General features: G+C 56.5%; 4 protein-coding genes across 6 annotated transcripts in view; all 4 read right to left on the reverse strand.

The window, feature by feature from the left end:
• Positions 1-561: 561 nt before the first annotated feature.
• LOC107057183 (borealin-like) lies at positions 562-5338 on the reverse strand. Of its 2 annotated transcripts, XM_040650251.2 has the most exons (10): positions 5188-5338; positions 4991-5119; positions 4647-4687; positions 3532-3607; positions 3083-3219; positions 2325-2404; positions 1980-2078; positions 1664-1790; positions 1144-1230; positions 562-761 (listed from the first exon to the last, which is right to left on the reverse strand). In XM_040650251.2, exons 1-10 carry the CDS (start codon positions 5267-5269, stop codon positions 717-719), a joined length of 903 nt encoding a protein of 300 aa, XP_040506185.1. In that variant the 5' UTR covers positions 5270-5338; the 3' UTR covers positions 562-716. The 2 variants fall into 2 exon arrangements, 1 of the variants encoding a protein (XP_040506185.1); XR_005840953.2 differs by lacking the exon at positions 562-761 and having other exon boundaries at positions 1529-1790.
• Positions 5339-8454: 3116 nt separating this feature from the next.
• On the reverse strand, positions 8455-20285 carry LOC121107187 (borealin-like). The gene is made up of 10 exons (XM_046902512.1): positions 20126-20285; positions 19909-20038; positions 19556-19596; positions 11374-11449; positions 10925-11061; positions 10167-10246; positions 9823-9921; positions 9509-9635; positions 8990-9076; positions 8455-8605 (listed from the first exon to the last, which is right to left on the reverse strand). The coding sequence occupies exons 2-10, from the start codon at positions 19982-19984 to the stop codon at positions 8561-8563; spliced, it is 768 nt and encodes a 255-aa protein (XP_046758468.1). The 5' UTR covers positions 19985-20038; positions 20126-20285; the 3' UTR covers positions 8455-8560.
• On the reverse strand, positions 16283-18339 carry LOC121107188. 2 transcript variants are annotated; one of them, XM_046902514.1, is made up of 4 exons: positions 18182-18339; positions 17424-17625; positions 16913-17015; positions 16283-16569 (listed from the first exon to the last, which is right to left on the reverse strand). In XM_046902514.1, exons 1-4 carry the CDS (start codon positions 18299-18301, stop codon positions 16464-16466), a joined length of 531 nt encoding a protein of 176 aa, XP_046758470.1. In that variant the 5' UTR covers positions 18302-18339; the 3' UTR covers positions 16283-16463. The 2 variants fall into 2 exon arrangements, with proteins under 2 accessions (XP_046758470.1, XP_040506066.2); XM_040650132.2 differs by having other exon boundaries at positions 16913-17126.
• A 2276-nt stretch (positions 20286-22561) lies between the features above and the next one.
• Positions 22562-23696, reverse strand: part of LOC121107229 (borealin-like) — a 5084-nt gene continuing 3949 nt past the window's right edge. The window contains exons 6-7 of the mRNA XM_040650302.2: positions 23192-23398; positions 22562-22642 (exon numbers count right to left, since the gene is read on the reverse strand). Of these exons, the coding sequence (XP_040506236.2) occupies positions 22562-22642; positions 23192-23398 (288 nt within the window). The remainder of the gene's footprint in view (positions 22643-23191; positions 23399-23696) is intronic.

Genomic DNA, 23696 nt, shown 5'->3' on the forward strand with positions numbered 1-23696 from the left:
GCTGAGGAGCGGTGCCGGCGCGCGGTGCTGCGCTGCCACTGGTGGGCGCCGCAAAGCCGCCCCTCCCCGGGGCCGCCGCTGCCGCCGGAAGCTTCCTGTGCGCTGCCCGCCTGGCAGCGGCGTTCGGCCTCATCGTCCTTGCCTCCTCAACGCCAATGTGACGCCCGGAACCTTCTTTGTAGCTGTGGAAGCAGAAAGGAGAGAGGCTGCTATAAAGAAGTGAATCAGCTTCCCTGCATTGCCCGAAACACCTGAAACTGAATAGCAGAGGGATGTTCCTATTTGGTTAACCAAACACAACGGCCACGTACACGGCAGAAGGGGCAGAAGGGATTCTAGTAGTGTGCACAAGCAATACACTGCAGAGAAATGAACTACTGCTTACCCACTGCCTGGCGGCACACGGGGCCTCAGACAGAATGGGAAATGGATTTGGGTGATGAATATGGTTAGCTATTAGCTGCCAGGTAGCTGTGATTCATACCAGCTGCAACTGAATCACGCTGACAGCTGGAAAAGGACGTTTGAATATTAACAGCGTTGTCAGTTATACAGCACTGATTCAACTGCTTTGCTGGTTTTCTTTATTTTTTTATTTTTTTTAATTTCATTTCGTTTAAATGAATGCTCACAGAATTGTAAGACACCAAATAAAATGTACTCGTAGCTTATAGGAGTAGTTCCACGTTTACAAAAGGTGTTGACATTCACTGCCTTCACCTATGGGTTTTTGCACTGCTACAAGCTTGTGCAAGACGAACCTAGAAAGAAAGAGAAATTCATCAACAGGCAAAGAGATTATAACCCACAGCCGCTTCCGATTTCCACCTGAAGCAGAAGACACCTTTAGTTTCGATTCAGTTTTCAAAATGCTGACAACAGTTATTTTTCTACAAGTGTGAAGTTTTATCCCTCCTTCCCTTCCCAGTTCATGCTGCTTCTTCACCAGTGGTAGAAGCTAAGATACAAGACTTGAAATGAGAAGCTTCTGCTACAGTTCAGTAGCTCAACAGTTACGGACAACAATTAAGGACAGAGACAAGGCTGCATTATAGCTTCAGGTCTCGAACAAAAAAAAAAAAAAAAAAAAAAAAAAGAAAGAAAAGAAAAGAAAAAAAGAAAGAAAGAAAGAAACAGACTTACAGATAGCTTCTTCATAATGCCTCGTGCCTCCGGATTGAGATGAAGAAGATTCTTCTTGGTCAGATCACTTGCTGTTAAACGAATGCTCTGTAACAAGCCAAACACCAACAGATCTCAGGTTTGCCGGTTGTTTAGCAGCTAGAAGCAGCAAAAATAAAACTCCATGCACATTAGGAGACCACATACGTGCCAAGAACCACATCCAGCTTGACCAGCTCATCTCATACCTGCCCTTGGTGTACCAACACACTGCCGTGAGCAGAAGGTACTTTCAGCATTACTTAAAAGCCCAGCAAAGCAACAGTCTGCATTCTGCTTAGATCAGAGCCAACAGCTCCCGCTTCTGACTCATAATTTCTTCAGCGTCTTTTTAAGCAACATTTACCTCCCGATAAACTGCGGTGGCACAAGTAAGCGGGCGAGAACGAACGTACAGGAGTCCCTTGAAACTGATTAGGCCCCCACGAAGGTACAGGCTCCCCTTGCTGCACGGATTTTACAGGCTCAAGTTTGATTTTACCTCCCCTCCTCCAACAGGAACGGTAATGAAGACATCATTGCCATCAGCAAGGGGGCTGCCGTTAGCAGAGATGGTGTAAACACGTTCATTTACTGCGGGTGTGCGCAAACCCGGCGTCTTGAAAACTCTGGAAAAAAGCAACAGGTAAGGAATTTTATTGCAATTGCCTTAAAGCACTTGGACAAAAAGTCTTCCATTGCACGTTCAAAGCGCTGCTGGAAAATATTCTGCATATAGACAACTGAGATATAGGGAGTAAGCAGCAAGGCACTCCTCTGTGTAAGCAGTTAACAGAGAAATGCAACAGAATACAAACCTCGAATCAAACCTGGGCGTGACGATGGAGGCGCCTCCTCGAGCACAGAGATCAAGATTTCTGCCGGTAGCTGGAGTGATAAAGCTGCTTTTGCTTGATCTGCTTAAAAGGAAGCATGTAAGTAGAGCCCTGCTCTCAGAAGAATAATTTTAAACAGATACGTAAGCACTGTCTTACCAAAGGCTCAGATGAGACAACCCAAGGTTCTCACAGATCGCCCTACAGCACAGCATGCCTACATCATCCAGCCTGCTAGGCCACGTGCCATCCCATTCAGCAGCTGTGTTAGCACTGCGCCTTTACTCTCTGTTTCTGAAATCCTGCCACAAAACTCATTGCCGTTACCTTTTACTCACGCGTTTCACTCTTGCTGAAGGAGCTCTTCTGCTCCTGGACACTGGTGCTTTCTTAGTGGACGTCCTCACCTGAAACACATTAGCTGCCAAGTCAGTCATTTCCTTCTCCCGTGACAGCCGAGTCCGCACTGAGCAAATGCTCCCATACAAAACGCTTGGCTCAGCAGGCTCCTTCCTGCAGCGCGAGAGCCTGAAACAAGCCACTGGACAAATCTCTGAGTATTACCTCCCCCATTTGAGTATTATTCTCACATCTCTTCCCCAAAGTTCAGCTGTAGAACTTCCGGAGGATAACGGACCTCGTTAACTTCTACTCTGACTCGGGACGGCTCACGTGTTTACTGTTGCCCACAGCAAAATTCATAAAATAGAAAATCAAAAAGCATTATTGGTAAATAATTTCAACGTGGCCCAGACTGTTCTGCTCTAGGGAATATCACTCCCTACATACAGCAGCACTGAATACACCCACTCAGATGAGAAGGAGGAGACTCTCATGTGCAGAAGTACAACAGGAATAAACGCAGAGGTAACTCGCAGCACAGTCACTTTGCTCGCCATAAGTAACAGCACTACCTGCCAGTGAAAGCCAGCTTCCAGCGTCACCGGAACGCTCAGGAAACAACAGCTTTTTCAAAGTCACCCTTACGGCATCCTGCACAGCTGTCCCACCACAGGCATCAGCATCGCCTCACTACATAGTTTATATCCTGGGAACAAAAGCCATCACAAAGAGCTGCAACTCACCTTTCCGTTTCTTGGATTAGTACTTGCAGCTGCTTGCTCCAGCAGAAGCTGGCTATCGTGTTTCGCTTTCTTTGCTGGAGGAAGCAAAGGAACCTCTGCTGCTTCTTCAGTAGCTTCAATACCCTGTTTAGATTTTTCTACGAAAAGGAGGAAGCATCGTTCAAGTTGACAGAAAAAAAAAAACAACCCTACCGTGACATAACTGACCATTAGCTAAGGTAAGGAAATATACTACAAGCTTCTTTTGGCAACAGTTTGCTTCTAAAATCTGAATTCTGACGACAACAGTAAAGAGAACACGGCTGTGAATTATTCAGAATGCTTTAATTAAAGCACGTAAAAGTACTTCAGGTTGCAGGAGTAAAGGGAGAATTACGTCCCCGTCTTTAAATGTAGCAAAGGCTGTAGCTAAGAACCAAATCAGTATTCACAGAATGTTAACTACTGACCTTTTGTGACGATTTTTAAAGGAGTCTGGATAAGTTCTGCTGTTAGCTTGTTTATTTCTGTTATTCCCAAGTCTGCCTAGGATTAAGAAGTCATAATATTGTCAGGATGATCAGTAGCGTGAGTTTGCGATAAGTCAAAGTTGCAGGCAAAGTCTTTATAACCATTCACAGCAAAAATATCTTTACGTTCCTCTGTTGTACTCAAACGAGGTCCTTCCACATTACTCTGGACATAATAGATCTCGGCGCCCTTCAGCGGCAGCATGCCTTGCTGGGCAGCTGCAAGCACGCTTCACCTACTCCCTGCTGCTCCACCCCACAGCAATGCTTTAGCTTACTGAAAGGTGCATGCTCTTCCAGAGACCTAGGAGCAAACCCCCACAGCACAGGGCTCTGCAAAACAACTTCAGGGGAGCAGAGCAACCTTATAGACAGTGGGAGAGAAGGGCTGGTGCGTTAGGCAACGGTGATCTCCGCGTGTGATGATGGAGCAGCCAAGAGTGCAATCATATCGTGTTTAGGGTTTTTTTTGTTTGTTTGTTTTGTGACCATCCCTGAAGAATGTTTAAAATGCTAAGAGGATTGCAAGGGGCATACAGGCAAAGGCCGCCAGAGCATGCCCACCCCTGGAGGCTGTACATATAGGAAAGCCCTAAAAGCACAGCTGGGACACCCGTCTGGTGGCAAGGTTTGAGCCTCAGAAGTTACTTCAAAGTCCCGAGGGTGCTAATGCTTTCATTCCCTCCACTGCCTTCTTCCCAGGGAATCTGTCAATGGGCAGAGAGATGTTTTCACGGGTTCCCTCCTCCCACCCTTCTCCTTTTCTCCCCCTCAAAGTTTCTGGAACGTTCAAACCAACAGAATCCCGTTTGTTCACATTGTCCGTGAAATTAAGCAGGCCTGGCAAGCCAGGCAAGGAGCAGCGCGAGCACGCAAGCCCTGCGGGGGACACCACAGGATCTCCTCCTGCTAAGTCTTAACGCAGCAGCTGCGTGCGTAACCCGCGCTAATCGCAGCAGCGCTCCTCTCCTGCGGATACACAAAGCCTTCGGCTCGTCTCCTACACGAACACACAAGGCAAGAGGGAAAGGTTCCCATTTGTGCTGGATACCTACCGTCACCGCCTCCTCCACGACTTTCTGGCTTCCCCCTTTAGCTACAAAGAAGATATTTCCTTTGGAAGCGTCACTCCGGCACGTCGCCGGGACAGCTCCCGCAACACACGCAGGTGCGCCGTAACGCCGCCGCAGCAGCGGGCAGCGCACAGCAGGCGTTCCGGCGGCGAGCGAGCGGCCCCGGGCAGAGGGGGCGGCGCACCCGCCCGCGCCCACCCGCGTCCTGCTCGCGCGAGCCCCGCGCGCCGCGTCCCACCGCTCCTCAGCGACGGCCTCCGAGCGCCGCTTCAGGGGAAGCCCGCCCCGCCCGCGCCCGCGCCCGCGCCCGCGCCCCCCGCCGGTACCGAAGAACTCCAGCCAGTTCATCTCGCGGAGCGCCGCGGGCAGCCGGAGGAGCTCCACGTCGTACAGGTTCTCCATCTCCTTGACCAGGCGCTCCCCGTTCGTCCGCAGCTGCTCGACCCGGCTCCTCACTGCGGGGACGGACACGGCGTCGGACGCGGCTCGGGCCCGGGCCTCGGCGCGCCCGCCCGCGGCCTACCCTCCCGGTCGAAGTCCTTCAGGAAGGCGCTCAGCTTCCTGCCGCGCGCGCCCGCGGCCGCCTTCCTGCGGGCAGGAGCCATGAGGGCCGAGGAACGGCGCGAGCGCACCGAGCCCCGCTCCTGCTCCCGCACGGCGCCACAGCACCGCCCGCGCCGCGTTCAACCGCCGCCCGACGCGCGCCTGCTGTCCAATCAGAGCTCCGCGAGCGGCGGCGCAGCCAATCGGCACCCGGCGCGGTGTGATGACGCACGGCGCGGCGACCGCCCCCGGGCCGCTGTGCGAGCGGCGGCGGAGCCGGGCCTGAGCGAGCTGCTGCGGCGCGGGCCGCGCTGCCCGTCGTTGGCCGACGCGCTGGAGGGCCTGCGGGACGCGGAGCCTTACTACCGGCACCTGCACCGTCCCGTGGCGGGGCACTGCAGGGCTTGAGACGTGCATCGTTCTCGCTGCCCGAGCTTGATGCAGAGTACTGGCACTGGAAACCTGGCTGTGAGGAAATGGGGGCAGGAGGAAGTTCAGGGGGAGATGCCAAGCTCCTTTGGGTGTCATTCGGAGCCACTGGGTGCCTGCTCAAGTAGTTTGGTGACTCGAGATCTGCAGGGTTGTCCCTGAAACCCATCGGGTGCCCCTCCAGTGCTGGTGAGCTCATTACAGAAATTAAGCTGAGAGGCAGTGCAGGCTGCAGCAACTGTGTACTGGCTGTTTGTGATCCTGAGGGCTTGGCAAAGAGCAGTCAGTCCCTCCAACTGCAGAAAAGTGCAGCTGTCCAGCTCTTTCAAAAGAATCAGGGGGAGAGGTCCCCTGGAAACTGGTCCTTAAAGAAATAGGAATCAAACAGAGCCAACAACTCTAAGGACATCTCTGGGAGAATGCAAGAACTCTGTCCCCACGAAGAGGCAGGAAGCCAGCAAGGCTGAGCAAGGAACAGCTGGTCAAAGCAAGGGAGGCGGACAAGCAGGGGGCAGGGAGGGGGGAGTGAGCACACTGAAAAGAAATGAAACAGAATGAGGTATAGTGGAGATGAATGAGGCAGAGTGGTGCGAAGTCATAGGGAATGCAATGAAATGAAATGGATGGGAGCGGAATGCGATGAAAAGAGGTGGAGTAGAGTCGAGTGAAAAAGAACAGAGTGAAAGGGAATGCAATAAAATAGGGTGGCGTGCTGCTGGAATGTACAGTTCTATAAAGGAACTCTAAATTTCCATTGCATACCTACTATCACTGCTTCTTCCAGGAGCTTCACCCAAAAACTGGCTTAAGAACATTCTCTTACCCTTGAATTAGGATCCTGATGAGTCTTCTGTGCATGTAATACTGTGAGGGTCTTCATATGTGTGTGGGTCTGCATGGCCGGCCGTACCTACCCTTCAGCTGCTCCAGATGATTATTTGGGATGACCCTACATACCCAGTACCATACATTCCAAATTGCCCACAACATCAACTAATCAGCAAACATTTCTGGCCAGACATAAACGGGCTGCTTGGTGGTTCTATGCCATGGCCATCTTCCCGCCACAAGCTGTGGTAGCCTCTGCTGGATGGCAAGGATCAGCATCAGCTAATGATACTGCAGCAGCGCTGAATTTAACACATCAAGCTAGCAGATTGATTAGCTGGAGATTACAACAAACACAGAAAATTGTACCATTGAAGCACATGGAATTCGACATAGTGATTGCTGCCCAGGAGGGTACCGGTGCAATCATTAACAGGTACTGTTGTGTATACAGCCCTGAGGCCTTCAAAAATGGAACTCGTACGATGACACAGACGAAGACCCAAATTATTCACACTCTCACTATTATTCACCTCACAATTATTATTATTATTCACAATTATTATTATAATTCACCTCACAATTATGACACCCAAAGGAGCTTGGCATCTCCCCCTGAACTTCCTCCTGCCCCCCATTTCCTCACAGCCAGGTTTTCCAGTGCCAGTACTCTGCATCAAGCTCGGGCAGCGAGAATGACGCACGTCTCAAGCCCTGCAGTGCAGCACTGTCATCCCCTTGGGGATGCCCAGCCCTCTGGAACCACCATGGCACAGGCGAGCCTGCTGCCACCCCGTAGCTGCAGTTGGATTCCCCACCGCAGCCGTGTGCCACATCACACAGAGCCCCTAAGCATGGCAAAACTGCAGCGTTTTCAAAGGAGCTTCTGTCTGGAGACAATGCCACCACGAGGCCAAAGTCCCCACAGGCCAGGTGCCACGGACACCGCTGGGACACTGAGTGGTCGGTGGCAGCATCAGTAGCTCAAGGGGACGCAGCCCTGGTGACACGGTCACAAGAATGCTGTCAGTGACAACCACAACCCTCAAGTCCGGTGGGATCCAAAGGGAGAATGAAGCCATATAAAGGCTGGACCGTCTTGCAGCAAGGGTGGAGACCTCACCTACGAGTGGATGCACTGCATAGGAGCTCCCAGCTGCCAGGAACAGGCTCTCCAGAACCTCACTGCAACTGGGGCTCCCCAGCGACCACAGATCTGGGCGATGGTAAAGTGTGAGGGCAACTGGTAATGTATATTCCTTAATTACTGTACTTAACCTTACACAGTAACTGTTAGGTGCATTGTCTTGTTCTGTGTTATTCTTGCTGTATCGTTTCGCTTATTATCGCATTCCTTTAAACTTAAGATGCACTTCTTTGAATGCTGCCTGCAACCTTTGTGCTGACGCTGTCCACTGGCAAAACACCAGCAAAGCCGCCCCTCACCCGCTCCCAGCCGCTGCAGCCATGAGAGCTTCCTGTGACACGCCTGGCAGCGGCATTCGGGCCTCATCATCCTCCTCCTCAATCGCAATGTGCACCCCCGGAACCTTCAGCGCCCCTGTGGAGCATTACACTGAGAGATTCTGCTATAAAGAAGTGAATCAGCTTCCCTGCATTGCCCGAAACACCTGAACTGAATAGCAGAGGGATGTTCCTATTTGGTTAAACCAAACACAACGGCCACGTACACGGCAGAAGGGGCAGAAGGGATTCTAGTAGTGTGCACAAGCAATACACTGCAGAGAAATGAACTACTGCTTACCCACTGCCTGGCGGCACACGGGGCTCAGACAGAATGGGAAATGGATTTGGGTGATGAATATGGTTAGCTATTAGCTGCCAGGTAGCTGTGATTCATACCAGCTGCAACTGAATCACGCTGACAGCTGGAAAAGGACGTTTGAATATTAACAGCGTTGTCAGTTATACAGCACTGATTTCAAACTGCTTTGCTGGTTTTCTTTATTTTTTATTTTTTTTAATTTCATTTCGTTTAAATGAATGCTCACAGAATTGTAAGACACCAAATAAAATGTACTCGTAGCTTATAGGAGTAGTTCCACGTTTACAAAAGGTGTTGACATTCACTGCCTTCACCTATGGGTTTTTGCACTGCTACAAGCTTGTGCAAGACGAACCTAGAAAGAAAGAGAAATTCATCAACAGGCAAAGAGATTATAACCCACAGCCGCTTCCGATTTCCACCTGAAGCAGAAGACACCTTTAGTTTCGATTCAGTTTTCAAAATGCTGACAACAGTTATTTTTCTACAAGTGTGAAGTTTTATCCCTCCTTCCCTTCCCAGTTCATGCTGCTTCTTCACCAGTGGTAGAAGCTAAGATACAAGACTTGAAATGAGAAGCTTCTGCTACAGCTCAGTAGCTCAACAGTTACGGACAACAATTAAGGACAGAGACAAGGCTGCATTATAGCTTCAGGTCTCGAACAAAAAAAAAAAAAAAAAAAAAAAAAAAGAAAGAAAAGAAAAGAAAAAAAGAAAGAAAAGAAAGAAACAGACTTACAGATAGCTTCTTCATAATGCCTCGTGCCTCCGGATTGAGATGAAGAAGATTCTTCTTGGTCAGATCACTTGCTGTTAAACGAATGCTCTGTAACAAGCCAAACACCAACAGATCTCAGGTTTGCCGGTTGTTTAGCAGCTAGAAGCAGCAAAAATAAAACTCCATGCACATTAGGAGACCACATACGTGCCAAGAACCACATCCAGCTTGACCAGCTCATCTCATACCTGCCCTTGGTGTACCAACACACTGCCGTGAGCAGAAGGTACTTTCAGCATTACTTAAAAGCCCAGCAAAGCAACAGTCTGCATTCTGCTTAGATCAGAGCCAACAGCTCCCGCTTCTGACTCATAATTTCTTCAGCGTCTTTTAAGCAACATTTACCTCCCGATAAACTGCGGTGGCACAAGTAAGCGGGCGAGAACGAACGTACAGGAATCCCTTGAAACTGATTAGGCCCCCACGAAGGTACAGGCTCCCCTTGCTGCACGGATTTTACAGGCTCAAGTTTGATTTTACCTCCCCTCCTCCAACAGGAACGGTAATGAAGACATCATTGCCATCAGCAAGGGGGCTGCCGTTAGCAGAGATGGTGTAAACACGTTCATTTACTGCGGGTGTGCGCAAACCCGGCGTCTTGAAAACTCTGGAAAAAGCAACAGGTAAGGAATTTTATTGCAATTGCTTAAAGCACTTGGACAAAAAGTCTTCCATTGCACGTTCAAAGCGCTGCTGGAAAATATTCTGCATATAGACAACTGAGATATAGGGAGTAAGCAGCAAGGCACTCCTCTGTGTAAGCAGTTAACAGAGAAATGCAACAGAATACAAACCTCGAATCAAACCTGGGCGTGACGATGGAGGCGCCTCCTCGAGCACAGAGATCAAGATTTCTGCCGGTAGCTGGAGTGATAAAGCTGCTTTTGCTTGATCTGCTTAAAAGGAAGCATGTAAGTAGAGCCCTGCTCTCAGAAGAATAATTTTAACAGATACGTAAGCACTGTCTTACCAAAGGCTCAGATGAGACAACCCAAGGTTCTCACAGATCGCCCTACAGCACAGCATGCCTACATCATCCAGCCTGCTAGGCCACGTGCCATCCCATTCAGCAGCTGTGTTAGCACTGCGCCTTTACTCTCTGTTTCTGAAATCCTGCCACAAAACTCATTGCCGTTACCTTTTACTCACGCGTTTCACTCTTGCTGAAGGAGCTCTTCTGCTCCTGGACACTGGTGCTTTCTTAGTGGACGTCCTCACCTGAAACACATTAGCTGCCAAGTCAGTCATTTCCTTCTCCCGTGAACAGCCGAGTCCGCACTGAGCAAATGCTCCCATACAAAACGCTTGGCTCAGCAGGCTCCTTCCTGCAGCGCGAGAGCCTGAAACAAGCCACTGGACAAATCTCTGAGTATTACCTCCCCCATTTGAGTATTATTCTCACATCTCTTCCCCAAAGTTCAGCTGTAGAACTTCCGGAGGATAACGGACCTCGTTAACTTCTACTCTGACTCGGGACGGCTCACGTGTTTACTGTTGCCACAGCAAAATTCATAAAATAGAAAATCAAAAAGCATTATTGGTAAATAATTTCAACGTGGCCCAGACTGTTCTGCTCTAGGGAATATCACTCCCTACATACAGCAGCACTGAATACACCCACTCAGATGAGAAGGAGGAGACTCTCATGTGCAGAAGTACAACAGGAATAAACGCAGAGGTAACTCGCAGCACAGTCACTTTGCTCGCCATAAGTAACAGCACTACCTGCCAGTGAAAGCCAGCTTCCAGCGTCACCGGAACGCTCAGGAAACAACAGCTTTTTCAAAGTCACCCTTACGGCATCCTGCACAGCTGTCCCACCACAGGCATCAGCATCGCCTCACTACATAGTTTATATCCTGGGAACAAAAGCCATCACAAAGAGCTGCAACTCACCTTTCCGTTTCTTGGATTAGTACTTGCAGCTGCTTGCTCCAGCAGAAGCTGGCTATCGTGTTTCGCTTTCTTTGCTGGAGGAAGCAAAGGAACCTCTGCTGCTTCTTCAGTAGCTTCAATACCCTGTTTAGATTTTTCTACGAAAAGGAGGAAGCATCGTTCAAGTTGACAGAAAAAAAAAAACAACCCTACCGTGACATAACTGACCATTAGCTAAGGTAAGGAAATATACTACAAGCTTCTTTTGGCAACAGTTTGCTTCTAAAATCTGAATTCTGACGACAACAGTAAAGAGAACACGGCTGTGAATTATTCAGAATGCTTTAATTAAAGCACGTAAAAGTACTTCAGGTTGCAGGAGTAAAGGGAGAATTACGTCCCCGTCTTTAAATGTAGCAAAGGCTGTAGCTAAGAACCAAATCAGTATTCACAGAATGTTAACTACTGACCTTTTGTGACGATTTTTAAAGGAGTCTGGATAAGTTCTGCTGTTAGCTTGTTTATTTCTGTTATTCCCAAGTCTGCCTAGGATTAAGAAGTCATAATATTGTCAGGATGATCAGTAGCGTGAGTTTGCGATAAGTCAAAGTTGCAGGCAAAGTCTTTATAACCATTCACAGCAAAATATCTTTACGTTCCTCTGTTGTACTCAAACGAGGTCCTTCCACATTACTCTGGACATAATAGATCTCGGCGCCCTTCAGCGGCAGCATGCCTTGCTGGGCAGCTGCAAGCACGCTTCACCTACTCCCTGCTGCTCCACCCCACAGCAATGCTTTAGCTTACTGAAAGGTGCATGCTCTTCCAGAGACCTAGGAGCAAACCCCCACAGCACAGGGCTCTGCAAAACAACTCCAGGGGAGCAGAGCAACCTTATAGACAGTGGGAGAGAAGGGCTGGTGCGTTAGGCAACGGTGATCTCCGCGTGTGATGATGGAGCAGCCAAGAGTGCAATCATATCGTGTTTAGGGTTTTTTTTTGTTTGTTTGTTTGTGACCATCCCTGAAGAATGTTAAAATGCTAAGAGGATTGCAAGGGGCATACAGGCAAAGGCCGCCCAGAGCATGCCCACCCCTGGAGGCTGTACATATAGGAAAGCCCTAAAAGCTAAAAGCACAGCTGGGACACCCGTCTGGTGGCAAGGTTTGAGCCTCAGAAGTTACTTCAAAGTCCCGAGGGTGCTAATGCTTTCATTCCCTCCACTGCCTTCTTCCCAGGGAATCTGTCAATGGGCAGAGAGATGTTTTCACGGGTTCCCTCCTCCCACCCTTCTCCTTTTCCTCCCCCTCAAAGTTTCTGGAACGTTCAAACCAACAGAATCCCGTTGTTCACATTGTCCGTGAAATTAAGCAGGCCTGGCAAGCCAGGCAAGGAGCAGCGCGAGCACGCAAGCCCTGCGGGGGACACCACAGGATCTCCTCCTGCTAAGTCGTAACGCAGCAGCTGCGTGCGTAACCCGCGCTATCGCAGCAGCGCTCCTCTCCTGTGGATACACAAAGCCTTCGGCTCGTCTCCTACACGAACACACAAGGCAAGAGGGAAAGGTTCCCATTTGTGCTGGATACCTACCGTCACCGCCCTCCTCCACGACTTTCTGGCTTCCCCCTTTAGCTACAAAGAAGATATTTCCTTTGGAAGCGTCACTCCGGCACGTCGCCGGGACAGCTCCCGCAACACACGCAGGTGCGCCGTAACGCCGCCGCAGCAGCGGGCAGCGCACAGCAGGCGTTCCGGCGGCGAGCGAGCGGCCCCGGGCAGAGGGGGCGGCGCACCCGCCCGCGCCCACCCGCGTCCTGCTCGCGCGAGCCCCGCGCGCCGCGTCCCACCGCTCCTCAGCGACGGCCTCCGAGCGCCGCTTCAGGGGAAGCCCGCCCCGCCCGCGCCCGCGCCCGCGCCCGCGCCCCCCGCCGGTACCGAAGAACTCCAGCCAGTTCATCTCGCGGAGCGCCGCGGGCAGCCGGAGGAGCTCCACGTCGTACAGGTTCTCCATCTCCTTGACCAGGCGCTCCCCGTTCGTCCGCAGCTGCTCGACCCGGCTCCTCACTGCGGGGACGGACACGGCGTCGGACGCGGCTCGGGCCCGGGCCTCGGCGCGCCCGCCCGCGGCCTACCCTCCCGGTCGAAGTCCTTCAGGAAGGCGCTCAGCTTCCTGCCGCGCGCGCCCCGCGGCCGCCTTCCTGCGGGCAGGAGCCATGAGGGCCGAGGAACGGCGCGAGCGCACCGAGCCCCGCTCCTGCTCCCGCACGGCGCCACAGCACCGCCCCGCGCCGCGTTCAACCGCCGCCCGACGCGCGCCTGCTGTCCAATCAGAGCTCCGCGAGCGGCGGCGCAGCCAATCGGCACCCGGCGCGGTGTGATGACGCACGGCGCGGCGACCGCCCCCGGGCCGCTGTGCTGCGCCTGGCCGAGGAGCGAGCGGCGGAGCCGGGCCTGAGCGAGCTGCTGCGGCGCGGGCCGCGCTGCCCGTCGTTGGCCGACGCGCTGGAGGGCCTGCGGGACGCGGAGCCTTACTACCGGCACCTGCCACCGTCCCGGGGCGGGGCGGGGCGGGGCGGGGCGGGGCTCCCCGGCCAGGGCTGCGGCTGCGGCTGCGGCTGCGTGCAAGGAGGAGTTTTGGGAGGCCACTCAAAGATGTCAAATCGGGGATTCCAAACACTGTGCGCTGTGCTTCTGAGCGCTGCGTTGGCTTCCCATCGCCCCGGTACGCTGAAGGAATAAGCGTGGCTTACAGTGGTAGTTCCGGAGGTCCGCGTACCCAGTCTTGGTACTGGCCGAGCTCCAGTCTGAACGGAAGCCCTTCAGAGCAACGTGGCATTAGGACTCATGGCATCATAGAATGGCCTGGGTTGAAAAGGCCCACCACGATCACCTAGTTCCAACCCCCTGCTATGTGCAGGGTCGCCAACCGCCAGCCCAGGCTGCCCAGAGCCACATCCAGCCGCATCCCTGAATGCCTCCAGGGACGGGGCATCCACAACCTCCTTGGGCACCCTGCTCCAGTGCGTCACCACCCTCGGGGTGAAAAACTTCTTCCTCCTAATATCTAACCCAAACCTCCCCTGCCTCAGTTGAAAACCATTCCCCCTTGTCCTATCGCTACCCACCCTCGTAAGCAGCCGTTCCCCGTCCTGTTTATACGCTCCCTTCAGGTACTGGAAGGCCACAGTGAGGTCCCCCGGAGCCTTCTCTCCTGCGAGCTCAACAGGCCCAGTTCCCTCAACCTTTCTTCATAGGAGAGGTGCTCCAGCCCTCTGCTCATCCTAGTGGTCCTGCTCTGGAACCCGTTCCACGATCGCTTCTTGTGCTGGGGGCCCCAGGCCTGGGCGCAGTACTGCGGATGGGGCCTCGCAAGAGCCGAGTAGAGGGGGACAATCACCTCCCTCTCCTGCTGGCCACCCCTTTCTTAGTGCAGCCCAGAGCACCGTTGGCCTTCCGGGCTGCAGGCGCGCACTGCTGGCTCACGTCCAGCTTCTCGTCCACCAGGACCCCCCGGGTCCTTCTCCGCAGGGCTGCTCTCAAGGAGCTCTTCCCCCACTCTGAAGCGGGATTCTTTTCTTATGGCGCTGACGCATGGGGGATCGCTCCGCCCAACTGCGCGCAAAAGAGCTTCAGCTGATGCGTGTCTCTTGTGTCGTGCATGTCAAGGTTTTCCCAGACGGCACGCACGTACTCAGTACTTTCCCTGACATCACTAACGTAGGGTTCTGCGTCCTTGCACGTGCTCGGTCTTTCTGTGGTGGCGGTCCTAATCGGTGCCTCCGACCTTCGATGGTCTTCCACGATCGCTCTCCTCCGCATTGGTGAGCACCAGGTCTAGTAATGCTTCGCCTCTGGCCGATCTGTCCGATACCCGGAGCAGGATGTTATCATCAACAGGCTGCAGCAGTCTCCTGGATTGCTTGCAGCTCACCTTGCTCTTTCCCTGCATATAGCTGGGTGGTTGAAATCCTCCTTCCGGAGGAGAGCTTGGAGCATGACGGCCCTTGTAGCTGAAGCCAGGCGGCCTCATCAGCGGGGCCGGGGTAGCGCTCTTCACCTCTGTCAGTACGGCGGTGGACGCACCGGCGAGGGCCGAGACCTGTGCCCCTTCGGGGGAATCCCCGGGGGCGTCTGGGTGCATCCACTCGGGCAGATATGGCAAGAAAGCGAAAATCTACCTGATGGCGCTGGAAGGGCGGCACTGCCCGCGGCCGGCCTCCCTTTGCTATTTGCTTCGTTTCTTCTTCGCTTCAGCACGCGGGGCAGACATCAGGAATGCAAATGACTGATAAAGCAAGCATCAGCCGTTTCCAACGTTAGAAATGTTGTTAGAAAGAAAGGCTTCAGGAAGCGGTGGCGCATTCTCCCGTGGGGCAGCGGTGAGGACAAAGGAGTGACAAGCAAGTATACATAAAGGTACATTTTATTAACGACTTACTCCTATCGCTAGCATCCAACAGTAAAATGGGCAAAAGCCCAACCCGAGGCACGAGGCAGGGAAATGGAATCAAAGGGAAACCGGCAGATGGTCGCTCTCTCTTCCCCTCCCCTTCCGTTCAGGAAAGGAAACCAGGCCTTCCAGGCTTTGCTGTTTCACTCCACGATGAGAGGGGTTGCGTAGAGGGAATGCCGGATTCCAAACGTGGATGCAGGCGCCTGGGGCTTGATCAGCGTCACCTGGAAGGGCGAAAAAGGAAAGGCAGGTCAGCGAGGGCCCTTCTCTCCTCTGCTGCCCTCGCTCCCTGCTGTCCCGCACCCCTTCCGATCCCAGACAGTCCCTGGTGCCTCTCCGGGCAGGGGCTGAACGGCCAGCGCAAAGCCGGTGCAGCTCCCTGCTGGAGCAGAGCTGGCTCGGGGAGGTGGGCTTACGGGCACCTCCTGTCTCGGAGAGGGCCGGGTGTGCAGCTGGGAGCTCGCAGCTAACTCTCTCTCCTATGCTGGGGGCATGCTGCTTGGAGCCCTTCTGAGCTGCGTCCCCCAGAAGAGCTTGGGAAGGACCAGCGCGTCCCATTGAAGGGAAAAGGAGCAGAGGGAGGAAAAGCTGCGTGCTGTGCTGTCCCTCCCTCCCTCCCTCTGCTCGCAGGTGGCACGAGGGCAGGGGGGCAGGCCTGCTGTCCTGCACTTGGTCCCTGCGGCCAGGAGCTCTTGGGCTGGAGGAAGCCTCAGGGGAAGGGGGAGAGGCGTGAAGGCCGCGCTTGGTGAAACAGAGGGGAAGAGCTGAGCAGCTGCCTTACCCGGCCTACGCTGTAGTCTGCCGGCCCGGGCTTCGCTGCATTTGCCCTCTCCAGCTTTTGGTCGGGCTGCCATCGTGTACGCGGGCGCCCTGGTCTTGTAGGCATCCACAGGCACTTTGGGGAGCGCCGCAGGACCCGAGAGTCTGCAAGAGAGTCACGACCATACAGGGCTGGGGTCACATTCAAGGCTCTCTCTTTCCCCGGCAGTCTGCGTTAAGCAAAGTTGCAGCAGGCTTGGAAGCCCCTGTGGCACAGGGGGAGCAGCCCAGGTTCGGATGCTAACGCGGAAAAGAGGAGCGGCAGAGCTCACCTTGGCAAGGTCTTCGTCAAACCGACCTCGCTGGCTCCTTCCCCTCACAGAGTAGCAGGGGCTGGCCGATGTGTAGACTGTGTTGGGCCCCATCAGCCTGGGCAGCGTGTAGGTGCCAGGACCTGCAGGAGGAGCAGCAGAGAGCGTGTGCGCGAGGGGCTGGAGGAGACGGAAGCAGCAGAGAGGGGCAGCCTGCCCAGCCTGCTGGTGGGAGCAGGAGGGAGGTCTCGCCCCTCTGCCAGTTCCTCCCTCTACTCTGGCACTGGGCCAGCGCCAGCAGCTCCGAGCCTGAGCAGCCGCAGCCGCTGCGGGCCCAGAGGTGTTGGTCGTGCAAGAAAGCTTGCTGCCCCAGCGCCGCGTCCTGCCGCGCAGGCTGTGCAGTAGGCCCGCTGCTGGTGCTGAGCAGCAGCCCGTCCCTGCGGGATGCTCAGCTGAAGGGTCTGCCTTTTGCCAGGGTCAGCGTACCTGGAGGGTGGTCTGTCCGGAGGGGCTCCCGCCGGAAGGCCATGGACTGCACCGGGTGGGCACTTGAAGACGTGCCTGTTGGCTGCCTCGGTGCGGTAGTCACCTGGGGCGGAAGAGAAGAGGAAGAAAGCCGTGAAGCGCCGGTCTTCTTCTTCTGCAACCGCACAGGCACTGTCCCGAGGAAAGGGTCTTCTCAAGAGCTGCAGAATTGCCGCTGGGGGGACACAGGCAGCACGCTGGGGACGCTCTTCTGTGCCCCGCCGCTATGCCCTGCCTGCTGTCCCTCCCGTCAGCCCCCTGCCCGCTTGTTCTTTTTGGACACAGGGTCCTTGTGCCCTCGGGCCCGTGGCCCTGGGCAGCTGTCCTTCTCCGAGGGCGTTTATCGCTGCTCAGAGCGGTTTGCGTTCTCTCAAAAAAGACCTACAGCTCCATCAGGGCGCGAGCTGGCCCCGGGCAAACGCGCTGCCCGCGTCGTCTTGTCTGGGTGAAGTGCTGCACAAGTGGTACTCACTTGGTCCGGGAGTGACGGTGGTCTTCGTCAGCGGGTCGTCCCCGGAGCTGGGCGCCGCGAGCCACGTACTTCCCGTTCCTGGTGATGGCGGGCTCCACAAAGTAGCAGGGACCTGGCCCGCAGCTCCCTGCCGCAGGCGGTTTGGTCCCTCTAAACGTGTAGGCGGGGGCACGGGCTTTGGTGGGGCTGTGGCCCACATAACCTAGGAGGAAAAGCAGAAGAGAGCACACCCCTGTGCAGCTGCACGTCTCAAGCTCCGTTGGAACAGGCGCAGTTAGGCGCCGGGCCCTGGCCCCGACATTCCCTTCCCGCGTGACTTCTTCCTCCAAGAGCCCTGGAGGCGAGCTGTGCCGGGCCTCGGAGCGCACAAGAGTCAGTCCCTGAGTGCAAACGGCTGCGCGAGTGCCTTGCAAAGTCACCGCCAAAAAGACAGCGGAGTTTTGGCCAGCACGCTGCCTGTACCCGCACCACGCGTGCAGGCACTCCACAGCGAGAGCCCCCTAAGGGTCAATTGTTCTGCAAGACCCCGTAACGCCTCTCTACAGCTGCAAAGCTGAGTCTGCGCTGGCCAGAAGCGGGCCCCTTTTTCCCCGGGCCACAAGGAGCAGCGCCAGCGGCACCGGCCTTCCTCGGCCAGGCCTGGCTCGCGGCTGCGCCAGGGAGCCAGGAGGCTCTGACAGAACGGGGAAAGGCTCGGGAGCTGCTCTGCCCCGCCATGTCCCCCGGTGCGCCTCACGCCCTGGGGATGGTGGCTGTACCTGTTGTCCCCGGGATGGAGTACTGGGGCCCGGGGCTGGGGAACTGGGCCGAGATGATGGCCGCGTGGGCGATGAGGTCTCCAGGTCCCCACCCAGGCCTCCGTCCATGCTGGCAGGCATGTGCCTCCAAACCTAAAGGCAAGAACAGAGGAGTTACTGACGGGCTGCCCCAACAGACGGCCGCAGGTGAGCTTTGCTTCCCGCCCCCCGCGTCTCCTCTGCTCAGCCGCAAGCTGTCCGCCACGTGGCTTGCAGCTCCTGAGCCGGAAGGGCCGGCAGCAGTTTCTCCCGCTCACTGCCAGTCCTGCCAGTCTCGTGCTGCATGCCCCTCGCGCACACCGGAGCTCAGGCCCGCACCCTGCAGCTGGGCTCTGCAGCCTGACGTGTGCAGGAGCTCTCCCTCACCTCTCTGAGCCTTGGAGGACGAGCGCGATGAGGCCTGAGCTAGTCTGCTGCTGGGGCTGCTCTCAGGCACAGGGCACGGCGAGCGGCTGCGGGCAGCACAGCTCACAAATGAGGCGCCTGGAGCCAGCGGCCAGCTGTCCTTGGGGAGGGCCCGGCGTCGTCATGGCAATGCATTGTGACAGCACACGGGCTCCGGGTGATGTCATCTGTGCTGTGACATCTCCTGGCTGGCCTGGAGCCACGCCCGCCACGCCTTTTCGGCCTCGCCACCCCAACCAGTACAAAGCCGTAGCGCACGCTGCCGACACCTGCAGATGGACTGAGCTCTCACTTCTAGCCACGTGCCGCCCGGGCTCCTGAGGCTCGGTCAGCGTCACCTGCAAGGGAGAGATTACGTTACTTCGAACCTACTGGAACATTTCTGAGAATGACACTCTGTTCTTTGGAGCTCTGTGTGTATATATACATATAAAAATAAATATACGAGAGCCCTAAAAGCACAGCTGGGACACCCGTCTGGTGTTCGTATACAACGCGGCACAGTTTGAGCCTCAGAATGTTACTTCAAAGTCCCGAGGGTGCTAATGCTTTCATTCCCTCCACTGCCTTCTTCCCAGGGAATCTGTCAATGGGCAGAGAGATGTTTTCACGGGTTCCCTCCTCCCACCCTTCTCCTTTTCTCCCCCTCAAAGTTTCTGGAACGTTCAAACCAACAGAATCCCGTTGTTCACATTGTCCGTGAAATTAAGCAGGCCTGGCAAGCCAGGCAAGGAGCAGCGCGAGCACGCAAGCCCTGCGGGGGACACCACAGGATCTCCTCCTGCTAAGTCTTAACGCAGCAGCTGCGTGCGTAACCCGCGCTATCGCAGCAGCGCTCCTCTCCTGCGGATACACAAAGCCTTCGGCTCGTCTCCTACACGAACACACAAGGGCAAGAGGGAAAGGTTCCCATTTGTGCTGGATACCTACCGTCACCGCCTCCTCCACGACTTTCTGGCTTCCCCCTTTAGCTACAAAGAAGATATTTCCTTTGGAAGCGTCACTCCGGCACGTCGCCGGGACAGCTCCCGCAACACACGCAGGTGCGCCGTAACGCCGCCGCAGCAGCGGGCAGCGCACAGCAGGCGTTCCGGCGGCGGAGCGAGCGGCCCCGGGCAGAGGGGGCGGCGCACCCGCCCGCGCCCACCCGCGTCCCTGCTCGCGCGAGCCCCGCGCGCCGCGTCCCACCGCTCCTCAGCGACGGCCTCCGAGCGCCGCTTCAGGGGAAGCCCGCCCCGCCCCGCGCCCGCGCCCGCGCCCGCGCCCGCGCCCCCCGCCGGTACCGAAGAACTCCAGCCAGTTCATCTCGCGGAGCGCCGCGGGCAGCCGGAGGAGCTCCACGTCGTACAGGTTCTCCATCTCCTTGACCAGGCGCTCCCCCGTTCGTCCGCAGCTGCTCGACCCGGCTCCTCACTGCGGGGACGGACGCGGCGTCGGACGCGGCCCGGGCCCGACCTCTGCGCTCGGGCCCGGGCCTCGGCGCGCCCGCCCGCGGCCTACCCTCCCGGTCGAAGTCCTTCAGGAAGGCGCTCAGCTTCCTGCCGCGCGCGCCCGCGGCCGCCTTCCTGCGGGCAGGAGCCATGAGGGCCGAGGATACGGCGCGAGCGCACCGAGCCCCCGCTCCTGCTCCCGCACGGCGCCACAGCACCGCCCGCGCCGCGTTCAACCGCCGCCCGACGCGCGCCTGCTGTCCAATCAGAGCTCCGCGAGCGGCGGCGCAGCCAATCGGCACCCGGCGCGGTGTGATGACGCACGGCGCGGCGACCGCCCCCGGGGCCGCTGTGCTGCGCCTGGCCGAGGAGCGAGCGGCGGAGCCGGGCCTGAGCGAGCTGCTGCGGCGCGGGCCGCGCTGCCCGTCGTTGGCCGACGCGCTGGAGGGCCTGCGGGACGCGGAGCCTTACTACCGGCACCTGCACCGTCCCGGGGCGGGGGCGGGGCGGGGCTCCCCGGCCAGGGCTGCGGCTGCGGCTGCGTGCAAGGAGGAGTTTTGGGAGGCCACTCAAAGATGTCAAATCGGGGATTCCAAACACTGTGCGCTGTGCTTCTGAGCGCTGCGTTGGCTTCCATCGCCCCGGTACGCTGAAGGAATAAGCGTGGCTTACAGTGGTAGTTCCGGAGGTCCGCGTACCCAGTCTTGGTACTGGCCGAGCTCCAGTCTGAACGGAAGCCTTCAGAGCAACGTGGCATTAGGACTCATGGCATCATAGAATGGCCTGGGTTGAAAAGGCCCACCACGATCACCTAGTTCCAACCCCTGCTATGTGCAGGGTCGCCAACCGCCAGCCCAGGCTGCCCAGAGCCACATCCAGCCGCATCCCCTGAATGCGCCAGGGACGGGGCATCCACAACCTCCTTGGGCACCCTGCTCCAGTGCGTCACCACCCTCGGGTGAAAAACTTCTTCCTCCTAATATCTAACCCAAACCTCCCCTGCCTCAGTTGAAAACCATTCCCCCTTGTCCTATCGCTACCCACCCTCGTAAGCAGCCGTTCCCCGTCCTGTTTATACGCTCCCTTCAGGTACTGGAAGGCCACAGTGAGGTCCCCCCGGAGCCTTCTCTCCTGCGAGCTCAACAGGCCCAGTTCCCTCAACCTTTCTTCATAGGAGAGGTGCTCCAGCCCTCTGCTCATCCTAGTGGTCCTGCTCTGGACCCGTTCCACGATCGCTTCTTGTGCTGGGGGCCCCAGGCCTGGGCGCAGTACTGCGGATGGGGCCTCGCAAGAGCCGAGTAGAGGGGGACAATCACCTCCCTCTCCCTGCTGGCCACCCCTTTCTTAGTGCAGCCCAGAGCACCGTTGGCCTTCCGGGCTGCAGGCGCGCACTGCTGGCTCACGTCCAGCTTCTCGTCCACCAGGACCCCGGGTCCTTCTCCGCAGGGCTGCTCTCAAGGAGCTCTTCCCCCACTCTGAAGCGGGCATTCTTTTCTTATGGCGCTGACGCATGGGGGATCGCTCCGCCCAACTGCGCGCAAAAGAGCTTCAGCTGATGCGTGTCTCTTGTGTCGTGCATGTCAAGGTTTTTCCCAGACGGCACGCACGTACTCAGTACTTTCCCTGACATCACTAACGTAGGGTTCTGCGTCCTTGCACGTGCTCGGTCTTTCTGTGGGCGGTCCTAATCGGTGCCTCCGACCTTCGATGGTCTTCCACGATCGCTCTCCTCCGCATTGGTGAGCACCAGGTCTAGTAATGCTTCGCCTCTGCCGATCTGTCCGATACCCGGAGCAGGATGTTATCATCAACAGGCTGCAGCAGTCTCCTGGATTGCTTGCAGCTCACCTTGCTCTTTTCCCTGCATATAGCTGGGTGGTTGAAATCCTCCTTCCGGAGGAGAGCTTGGAGCATGACGGCCCTTGTAGCTGAAGCCAGGCGGCCTCATCAGCGGGCCGGGGTAGCGCTCTTCACCTCTGTCAGTACGGCGGTGGACGCACCGGCGAGGGCCGAGACCTGTGCCCCTTCGGGGGAATCCCCGGGGGCGTCTGGTGCATCCACTCGGGCAGATATGGCAAGAAAGCGAAAATCTACCTGATGGCGCTGGAAGGGCGGCACTGCCCGCGGCCGGCCTCCCTTTGCTATTTGCTTCGTTTCTTCTTCGCTTCAGCACGCGGGGCAGACATCAGGAATGCAAATGACTGATAAAGCAAGCATCAGCCGTTTCCAACGTTAGAAATGTTGTTAGAAAGAAAGGCTTCAGGAAGCGGTGGCGCATTCTCCCGTGGGCAGCGGTGAGGACAAAGGAGTGACAAGCAAGTATACATAAAGGTACATTTTATTAACGACTTACTCCTATCGCTAGCATCCAACAGTAAAATGGGCAAAAGCCCAACCCGAGGCACGAGGCAGGGAAATGGAATCAAAGGGAAACGGCAGATGGTCGCTCTCTCTTCCCCTCCCCTTCCGTTCCAGGAAAGGAAACCAGGCTTCCGGCTTTGCTGTTTCACTCCACGATGAGAGGGGTGTGTAGAGGGAATGCCGGATTCCAACGTGGATGCAGGCGCTGGGGCTTGATCAGCGTCACCTGGAAGGGCGAAAAGGAAAGGCAGGTCAGCGAGGGCCCTTCTCTCCTCTGCTGCCCTCGCTCCCTGCTGTCCCGCACCCCTTCGATCCCAGACAGTCCCTGGTGCCTCTCCCGGCAGGGCTGAACGCCAGCGCAAAGCCGGTGCAGCTCCCTGCTGGAGCAGAGCTGGCTCGGGGAGGTGGGCTTACGGGCACCTCCTGTCTCGGAGAGGGCCGGAGTGTGCAGCTGGGAGCTCGCAGCTAACTCTCTCTCCTATGCTGGGGGCATGCTGCTTGGAGCCCTTCTGAGCTGCGTCCCCCAGAAGAGCTTGGGAAGGACCAGCGCGTCCCATTGAAGGGAAAAGGAGCAGAGGGAGGAAAAGCTGCGTGCTGTGCTGTCCCTCCCTCCTCCCTCTGCTCGCAGGTGGCACGAGGGCAGGGGGCAGGCCTGCTGTCCTGCACTTGGTCCTGCGGCCAGGAGCTCTTGGGCTGGAGGAAGCCTCAGGGGAAGGGGGAGAGGCGTGGGGCCGCGCTTGTGAAACAGAGGGGAAGAGCTGAGCAGCTGCCTTACCCGGCCTACGCTGTAGTCTGGCCGGCCTCGGCTTCGCTGTGCTTTGCCCTCTCCAGCTTTTGGTCGGGCTGCCATCGTGTACGCGGGCGCCCTGGTCTTGTAGGCATCCACAGGCACTTTGGGAGCGCCGCAGGACCCGGAGTCTGCAAGAGAGTCACGACCATACAGGGCTGGGGTCACATCAAGGCTCTCTCTTTCCCCGGCCGTCTGCGTTAAGCAAAGTTGCAGCAGGCTTGGAAAGCCCCTGTGGCACAGGGGGAGCAGCCCAGGTTCGGATGCTAACGCGGAAAAGAAGGAGCGGCAGAGCTCAACCTTGGCAAGGTCCTTCGTCAAACCGACCTCGCTGGCTCCTTCCCCTCACAGAGTAGCAGGGCTGGCCGATGTGTAGACTGTGTTGGGGCCCCCATCAGCCTGGGCAGCGTTGTAGGTGCCAGGACCTGCAGGAGGAGCAGCAGAGAGCGTGTGCGCGAGGCTGGAGGAGACGGAAGCAGCAGGAGGGGCAGCC

Source organism: Gallus gallus, chromosome 19 (assembly GCF_016699485.2).
Source record: "Gallus gallus isolate bGalGal1 chromosome 19, bGalGal1.mat.broiler.GRCg7b, whole genome shotgun sequence".
Taxonomy (NCBI): Eukaryota; Metazoa; Chordata; class Aves; order Galliformes; family Phasianidae; genus Gallus; species Gallus gallus.